This window comes from Sinocyclocheilus rhinocerous, unplaced genomic scaffold (assembly GCF_001515625.1).
Source record: "Sinocyclocheilus rhinocerous isolate Xijiao unplaced genomic scaffold, SAMN03320098_v1.1 scaffold1350, whole genome shotgun sequence".
In the NCBI taxonomy this organism is placed as follows: Eukaryota; Metazoa; Chordata; class Actinopteri; order Cypriniformes; family Cyprinidae; genus Sinocyclocheilus; species Sinocyclocheilus rhinocerous.
This window is the reverse complement of record NW_015652333.1, coordinates 1,163,836-1,173,671: the sequence shown is the minus strand read 5'-3', so window position 1 is coordinate 1,173,671 and position 9,836 is coordinate 1,163,836. Positions and strand designations below refer to the sequence as shown.

The following is a 9,836-nucleotide window of genomic DNA, read 5'->3' as shown; positions in this document are numbered from 1 at the left end:
TATTGATCATTTAATAATTGTTGTAATGCTAAAATGTTTGTTTTCAACTTCCAAATAGGTGTCCAGTGATTGATAAATAAATACTTGATTTCTGAATATTGTACCCTAATTGAAGTAGCCGTTTAAATAGGATCATGATTTTACATACCATTGCATGAATGACTGCCTGACACATAATATATTATTATATTTATGACTAACAATCAAATGATGAAGTAGTTAGAAACTAGTTGCTATGAATACCTGTATATCAGTTGTCTTCTTATGAATGACTTGTTTGTCACTGAGTCAGTGTTGCTGATGCAAAGTAGGCCCTTTGTTACCAAACACCAAGTAACTAAATTAGGATACAATTATGAGTCATTCGCAAACTGTTAAACATTAAACTGTTGGTTACTTTAAAACTAACCTTCATCTGGGAAATCACAGGGATATGTGAATATTTGATCTGTTAACTGGTTGCATATGTCAGATTTATTGCATGTTGCTATCATACATTGTTTACTTAATCAACTGAGTCAGTGTAATGGTGAAGGGATAGATCAAATAGGCCAATTGATGGATCATGGAAGGTTTGTGAAGAAATTTCATGCTCCCTTGTAAAAGTATTTTTTAGTATTTTTAAAATACAAAAATACAGTAGTTTATTTTGATACTTGGTGTGGCTGCTGTATTTTGTAGTTTATTTTGATACACTTAAAATTAAGGTATTTGGTGTTTTATTTTAAAATACATTTTGATGTATCTTTGCCCATCCCTGCACCTAGACTGCATTATTTTGAAGTAAAAACGGTAATATTGTGAAATAGTTTAAAACAACTTTTGATTTATTATATTTTCAAATGTAGTTTGTGATGGCAAAACTGAATATTCAGCTGTCATTACGCCAGTCTTCAGTGTCACATGATCTTTCAAATATGCTGATTTTATTGCTCAAGAAACATTTCAAATTTTTATCAGTGTTGGGGGAAAAAATCTGTTGTGCTGCTTAATATTTTTGTGGAAACACATTTTTTTTTTTTTAGATTAAGTTTAAAAGAACAAAATTAAAAATTCTAACATTTCTTCACTGTCACTTTAGAACAATTTAATGCATCTTTAATGAATAAACAATTTCTTTTAAAAATAAAAATCATTCAGACCCCAAATCTTTGAACGGTAATATGTACATTGGTCAAAAGTGCAAGCAGAGATGAGGGTTCAAATATTGCAGCAAGTATCCTCTCATCCTTGACTGTCTCAACAAATACATGGCAAGTAAAATCTGACTGGGTAGTTACATATTTATCTATGGGTCTTGGTTTGCCTGTCCTGTAGTTTCAGGTGACCCCAAGAGTTTATCATGGCAGACATGTTGAATGGTCGTGTTTTGTTGCTGTAGTGGTGATGGGATGATGGTTTTGGAAGGCTGTTCAAGTCTTGAGTGCTCGCCTTTACATTTAGATCTGCAGCAAAGACATACTTGTTGCAAGCTCTTGTTCTTCTGCTTTTTTACTTTGTGTGTAGTCGGCCACACATTGATGGCAAGCATTTGTGTCTTGGGAGTTGGTAAAGGTTCCTCGTTATCATCCTCAAGAATCCTAATAAAAACAATACTAAAGTCAATGTAAGAAATCCTTAAGAGAGTAAATCACATTTTCAAGGATTTACACATAAATTCACAACATACAAGTTTCAAATATCAGTTTCCTGCATTTCATTAAGTTCGCTACTTCATCAGAATGGTACGAAACTTGATCACTTTTATGGCATTCGCTATATGACCACGAAAAAAACAAAAACAAATCGTGGACTTGATTCGAAAAAGCTAAACAGTTGTAAAAATAGTCACACTTGTGTTGTTCGAGGTAAAAAACAATCGCCATTGGAAATGAATAGGAAATACGCACTAATATGAAAATACAGATAATTTTTTGTGTTCAAACTACAAATCATTCACTACGCAGAAAAAAAGTGCACAGCAATGAAGGGGTGACACTAAAATATCAAGAGTGCAAAATAGACACAAACACACATATATGAACTAGTGTGACATGTTTTTGCAAATGGGTGAAATTAAATCAATTCAGCCACAATGCAATAAAAACACAGACACCAAGGAAGAGGTTATTCTAAAACATCAAGAGTACAAAACAGACACACACACACTCAAGCATACACACTTACACACAGTCACACACACAAATGAACTGATGCGGCTGTAACAATATGGCAAAATTGAGCCAGAAGACTCAAATAAGAGGTTGAAATCAGATTTATTAACCTCTGATAAAGCATTCCTGTTCATTTTTGTTGAATCTCGATGTTATGTTTAACAAAATGTCTTTCTCTGAGTTCAGGTTTGACTGTATTAAAACTAATGCAAAAACTGACATTTCAAACCAAAATTTTGAACAAAAGAAATCTAAACCTTTACAAAAAGTTGTCTTTAAGAATATCTAAATATATATCCAAATCCACAACTTAATAAAAATAAGTATTTATATCTAAAAACAGCTAGAGAATTAGTAAGCCTTTTTATATAGAGTTCTATAGGAATCTAGTGGTTTTTCTCAATTTACTCCCACCAGATGGCACTAGTCTGCCTTCAAAAATTGTTTTTTAAAGGCATTGTCTCTATTTTAACATGAAATACTGCCATAATTGAAAAGTAATATCAAAATATTAGAAAAAAATGAATCATAATTATTGCATAAATATTAATTAGTATCATGAAATTCTCTCAAAATAAAAAAGAAAAAATATTGAACAAAAATATATTACCTTGATTTTACTGTAAAATAAAAAAAAAAAGTTACATTTCAGGTGTACTTGTACTTTTGACTGCGAACAACACAAGTGTGACCCCCAAATGAACAATACCAGAGGGTAAAACAAACAAGAAACATATACTGCATACTTGACCTATACATTTGCTTATTAGTTAAAGTTAAGTGACCGACCGACTTACATGACAGGAATAATATATTGAATGTTGGCGGTATTAACATTACATATCTTTTCTTTTTTTTTGATGTTTTCCCCAAACGTATTGATCTGCCCCCTTGACATTTACACATTTTAAATGTTTATAAATTATGGATAGGTGTTACAGTTCGTCATAGTACCTCATGTCATGTGTGGAACCCATGAAGACAGGCTTCATAGTAGCTGAAGGATATGAAGGACCCTTATCCACCCAGTATTTGTCCTTCTCAAGGAGAGGAAGATTTTGATGCATGTCATCTACAGCTAGCATGGAAACCTAGAGAAAATCAAAAACATTGCCACTTGTGGTTATTATCCATTGTGTGCATACTTTGAAATGGAGTATTGATTTACTAACCTGAATGTTTCGATCTATGAGTTGGTTGGTCTCAAAATCATCGTCATCTTCTCCAAATGGGTTGATAATAAGTTCCCCTACCTTTAAGAACGTGTAGCCTACCCTTAATTTTAGAGAAATCAAACCAGTTTTGTAGTACAAAATATACTCTTATACTACCAATCATACCTTTAACCAGCCAGCATAAAAGAAGAACTCCAGTAGAGTGAAAATGGGGACATAAAGGTCCAGATGAATTTTGTCTTCATCAGGTTTCTCAGGTTTCACAAACTGCCGCCCAATTAGGCAGAATGTAAAAAAGGAGTACACAGCCACGGTCACTACCTGCATCCAAACAGAAGTGAGATGACCTGAGGTGCACACACTGAGCTACAGAGATCTGTCAGATGAGCTTCACCTGTGTGTACACCAAGGGAATGCTGATCCAGTCATAGTGGAAGAGCATGCTGCATTTTGATCTATAGTTATTCAGCTCCTGACAAAGAGGAAGAAAGAAAGGAATTATTGTGCTTTTATTGCACATATGCATCATCTTGACATGTTTATATGCACTCACATCCATGAGAAGTCGCAAGGCTATATCATCTTTCACACGCCTTTCTTTTCTCGCTTGGGATGCCAGATTAGCAAACCATGCAAGTGGCATCCAGTATTTGTTGAAGTCAGAGTGCAGATGGTTTAGTTTCTTGAGCTCGGCTGTGGTCATGAATCCTGCAAAAAAAAAAGAAAAGCAGTGTCAAATAAATGCTTTCCAATTGTAATTCTGACAAATTCACTGGTTTTGAATAAGTGGCTCAGTATTTCTTACACACTTCACCTTAAAGGCAAAAGAAATCATATTTTTTCTTAGTCTGTATTGAATGCACTGTAAAAAATGCCCGCGAATTTAACGGTAAAAGACTGTAAAAATGCTACAGTAAAAACCTGTTAAATGGTTAACGGTAAATTCCCCTACTATATACGGTGAAGAACTGTATTGGACATTACATGTAATTTTATGGTAGTATACCGTTTTTGGAAGTGAAAAAGACCGTATAATTTACAGTGAATAACCGTAAACTAACATTCCCAGAATTCCCTGCGTTACATTTCAAATTTGATGTTTTTTTGTTGAAATAACTATGTTTCTTAGTTTTTTTCTTATCAGTTTTGTATATTAGGGTTGTGTGTTACACCTAATGTTGTTAAATGAATGTTTATTGCATTATTTCAGTTTCATGTGTGTTACCATGATAGTGTTTAGTGTTTGTGTGAATGACACTGTGCACCTTCTATATATGTTATTATTTAAAAGCTGCTTGTGATGGGCTTTGGTTCATCATGTGACTTTCTCATCACCACCTGCATTTGGTGGTTATCAGTGTATTACAAAGGTACAAAACAGATTTCAGTACTTCAATAGGTTGGTATATTAACATTATATCAGTTAATATAATAAGTGAAATTACGGTATTTAACTGTAAATTTAAGTTAAAACCATAAAAACCTAAAATGTTGCTACCATATTTTTTATAACGTTTTTTTACTGTAAATTTTACATAATTTTTTTTACAGTGTGTAATGGCAAGAAATGTCTTTCTATTGAATTGTCCTTGCAAAAAACATACAACATGACCAGAGTAGTCTGATTCACAAATAAATTATTCTTATTAACATGGTTCTTTTTGGTGAATCAAAAGCATACAATGCGACACAATTAGTCCACTTCACGAATAAATGACTCTTATGAGCCATTTCTTTTTAGTGAATCAAAAACATTTGAATCAGCCTAACAAATCCTTCACTGAATTAAATACATCAGAGCAGTTAATTAATCATTGTCTGACTCACTTACTGAACTGCAAGTTATAATTACTTTCTTTGTCCATATGAAGAAAGTTTTGTGTCAATACCGTTACTGAGTGTATGTATAGTAGGCTATATAAATAATAATAATTCTGCAGGAAGCAATGCAAAGGCTCTTTACTTAATTAGAGATGTGGAAAACACCTTGAAATGTAATACAGTACTTCTATTCCTCCCACACATTTTCAGATGCAAAGTTCTTACCTGCCTCCACAATGTCCTCCAGAGTTGGGAATCTCTTGCGTACTCGTGTACTGATGGAGCGCAGGATGAGGACAGACGACAGGTTTGCATACCTCATCAGAGTTCTCCTCAGCAGACGGCCTCTTTCGTCTGTGCCATGGACATTCCCAGATACGACCATCATCAGGTTATCTGGCAGGGGAAAGCTTGTATACTGACCCCACCAACGCTGAAACGCCTGGGTGACATAGAACCCTGACCAAGACCACAGACCAGTTTAACTTAGTACAAGGAACCCAAGGAGTTAGTAATGTCATGCTGCTATGGTCAGAACATTTATGCTCACCAAGAACAAATGACATAGGGATGAGTTTAGCAAACTTGTTGCAATGGCGTGCAAGTCGCTCAAACACCTCTTGTTGTTTGTTAGTGAGGACACACCTGTAAGATGCAACATGAATTGATTGAGTTTTTGAAGGACAACAGCACTTCATGTGTGCACTTGAATAACCAAGGCCATTTCTATCCTCAACCCATTACTTAAAAATAAATGTCTCTACTTTCTACGAAATATAATTGTTCATTAAGTTAGTTTTCTAAGGTTAACCTTAAAACTTGGCCTTGCAGCATATACTGTTGGCAATACAAAAAGTGGTATCTTTTTATGACTTGGCACTCGTACCATTGCTTGCTTGTAATTTGCTCTGGATAAAAATCATCAGCCAAAAGAATGTGCAACTGTTAAAAAAGTGGATTATTAGAATGTTTGGAATGTCATGATACCTGTATAGAATACTGACGAAGCCGTACAGTAAACAGAAGACCAGGAATTCTCTGTATAGTAGCTTGTAAATGCTTCCTTTCCATCGGAAGAGCAACTTTGAGAAGCCTCCAAACTCAGCATTGGCCACCTTAAGCGTGTAGGTTACTGTCATGGTGGAATACTAAAAAAACAAAACAACAACAAAACAAAAAAAACAAAGAATTAAGAAGTTTTCACAATTCCGTGACACATGTCATATAGACATGTCAAGACAATTGTCTTTTTTTGTTGTTCTTACCTTAGTGCTTCAAGCTTGTCTTCTTTTAGAGAGAAAACACACCTCTTGTTTTCTCCTTTATATCTCTGTCTTTAATGTGGAGCTATCAATCCATCCTGTGATTTATGGTTTGGGAACCCAGTTTAAAAGAACATGTTCATGGTCAAAGTCAGTTTCACACAGGTCTCATCATTATGAATGATTACTGTGGAAAACACACAGTAGAGGTATAATTTATGACTAGATATTTATCATGTGCATTTTACAAGTTGTCTTTTAAGTTCTTTGTTTATAATAGTTTCATATAAAAAAACAAATACATTTTTTCTTTTCTTTTCTTTTTGTAGTGATTCCATAGAAGAACCATTTTGGGTTCCCCAGAGAACCCTTAGTGAACAGTTCTTAAAAGAACCACTTCTTTTCTTAGTGTGAAGAACATTTGAATGATCTAAAATACCTTTTGTGCAATGGAAAGGTTCCATGGATGTTAAAGGTTCTTCATGGAACCATAGATGCCACTAAAGAATAACCATTACTTTTAAGAGTGTGATGCAAGTTAACATTGGTATTAAATAAGCAGTGATGGTTTAAATAATTAGATTGCCTCTAAATAAAAGAACAAGCTTTTGTGCTCAGTGGTAATTGTGTCTGGTCAAGCAAGCTTTAAAAATAGAAATTTCACAACTCTAAAGTGCCCACATAGCCCAAAATATAACACTCTGTCCCACAGCAGGGCAGGTAGAGATGTCTGTGAGGCCATAACAGCTTTGCAGGTTTTACTGGGACGGAGTAACCCAATGCTATAATTACAAACTCCCACACAGGAGGAAATCAGAGCTGGCTTTCTATTACTGTTGAGTGATTTCAGCCACTAATGAATGGGCTGGGTCCTTATGGGGACACAGAAGCAGATCTTGTGAAGGCCAGTGTGAGACTCTGGAAGGGCTATATTCATTTCATACTTGGTCCCTTAGGACGGAGTATGATTAACACATTTGAAATGTTTTCACAATTTCAGTTAAACAACCAATGATTAGAGCCTGTAGTCCAATTAATTAACACTGAAAGAGTTAAAAAATCTCAGAAACATGCAAAACAACAATTATGTGAAAAAGCATTTATCTGAAGGCAATAATTAAATACAATTTCTCATTTTCAGGATTGTTTGATAATGTCACAAATTATCATAATAAATTCATACAGAAAGTCCAGTGTAACTCATATGCACCCAAGATTACAAAAACTAACTGTAACAACTGTGTTGTTTGACCATCATTTTTGTTGCTGGCCTTGTTAGAAATTGGACTAGATTTGTAATTTTGTCAGTATAGACATGGACAGTGTTATTGTAGTATTACTTATAGTATTTATTATTATTTTAAATTAGCTTTTATTTTTATAATCTTTATTTTTTTATATATATTTTTTATATTTTTATTTTTATTTTATTTGAAGTTTTATGTACTTCTGTCATCTGTATTAGTTTTTTTTAATATTACTGTTTAGTTTTAATTTATTTTTATTTCAGTTTTAGGTTTAGTAATTTTAGTACTTTATCTTAAACCTATTTTATTTCAGTTAAATGCCAAGGCAACACTTCTCATTTTCATTTAAGTTTTTAAAGTAAAAAATGTTCATGTAATATTTATATTTTATTTAACATCAGTTTTATTTCAATTAACAAAAAGACAGTAAAAGTCATTTTATATGTAAAAGTTGAGTGTTATTTGTTCTGTATGGTGTACAACCTCTCCTGCTTTATTTAGGCTTTCCATCAAAATCAGCTTTTTTCTTGTTGAGTCAGCCTGATCTTATCTGAAATCCACTTCATTTTACTATTATAGCGGTTTCTGTTTATTTGATTATACAAGTTTTTAACTCGCTAAGAGTAAATTAATTATTAACAAGGCCAAAATAATGATTACATCAGCTGTGGCCAACTGAGGCTAGATACTATTGACTAAAAAGTCAGAGTATTCAACATTTACATAGTTACATAAACAGTAACCCTCCAAAATTCTATGAAGGAGAGAAATGTTAGTCCATCATACATAAAATTTGAGCAGATTTGATTACTTAAGATAAAGACCAGAGGCTGGACTGTGGTTCTGTTTAATGTTCTCATGCTCTCTACTGTTACTTTTCTTCTTCACGATGATATATAAGTTATGTGTGACACCAAATACATTTTACATTGACACTAAACACTGTAACTGAAGGTGAAACACAAAGTAATACTACAATAATAAAACTTTCATCTAAATTACAGTAGACGAAGATATAAAAATCTCAATATAATGAAAATATATAGGCGACAGCTATATGATAGCTTATCTTGGCAACAGACTGAGTCTGCAAACAGCTCCATTTGACACTTTATCAGTACAGTAATTCATTCCCGTTGTATGCAAATATAATGGCTTTGCACTGGCGCAGTGACTTCCTTTAAAGGGGTCATATGATGCGATTTCAAGTTTAGGACACAACTAGAAATCAGTGGTTAAGTTTTATTTACAACACTGTTCCAGAACAGTTCAACCCAAATATTCAGATGTGTGCAGCGCATTTTATGGAGGACTGTTTCCTGATCCTGGGAGAGTAGACTACAATAGGGCCTTTCGCACCGCAGGAACCTTTTCATATTACCAGAACTAATTGTGGAACTATCCACTTTTTGGCGTGTTCGCACCGCCGGAACTGGGAGCGATTTTAGTACCGGACTGCCTTTTTCGAGAACCAAATTAGCTCCTACTCCGGAGCAGGGTCTAACCAGCACAACTGGTACTAATCGTGACGTAAGTAGACAATTTCTTTGTTTCTGTTGTTGAACGCCGCGCACAAATGACGACCGGCTTACGTCACTTCTTAGTACACACTGTCGGTGCGAATGCAACCCTTTAAATAGTACTGGGAAATAGTTCGCGCAAAATCGTCCCAGTACTTTAGTACTGTACATTTAGTTCTGGAACTAAAGCGGTGCTAAAGGCCCTAATGCCTGTTCTGACTCACAGACTGTAAGTACGTTTTCATATTTAAAGAATTTGCCATTCAAATTCGCGATGCAACGCAACGCGTAAAAAGGCAGTATAAGTCATTATAATCCGTAATTATGTCCCCACTGGATGCAACAAATGCCTCATTTATAATGGGTTTTAATGTTTTTGTCTCGTCGCTCCGGGACACGGCATCACAGTATGGTAAGGGGCGTAACATTTCCGTCACACGCTTGAGGAATTCGGCCAATCACAACGCACTGGATAGCTGACCAATCACAGCACACCTCGCTTTTCAGAACGATGAGCTTTGTAAAAATCGACGCGTTTCAGAAAGGCGGGGCATAGAGGAGAAACAATAATGTACAGTATGTGGAAAATAATGCGTTTTTTGAACCTTAAACCGCATAAACACATTGCATTACACCAAATACACAAAATAATATTCTT

General features: G+C 34.5%; 1 protein-coding gene across 1 annotated transcript; it reads right to left on the bottom strand.

Annotated features, from left to right (window-relative positions):
* Positions 1 to 1,076: 1,076 nt before the first annotated feature.
* On the bottom strand, positions 1,077 to 6,288 carry LOC107714835 (bestrophin-4-like). The gene is made up of 9 exons (XM_016520800.1): positions 6,137 to 6,288; positions 5,700 to 5,794; positions 5,375 to 5,608; positions 3,882 to 4,036; positions 3,723 to 3,800; positions 3,494 to 3,649; positions 3,326 to 3,406; positions 3,108 to 3,244; positions 1,077 to 1,580 (listed from the first exon to the last, which is right to left on the bottom strand). Exons 1-9 carry the CDS (start codon positions 6,286 to 6,288, stop codon positions 1,289 to 1,291), a joined length of 1,380 nt encoding a protein of 459 aa, XP_016376286.1. The 3' UTR covers positions 1,077 to 1,288.
* Positions 6,289 to 9,836: the final 3,548 nt, after the last annotated feature.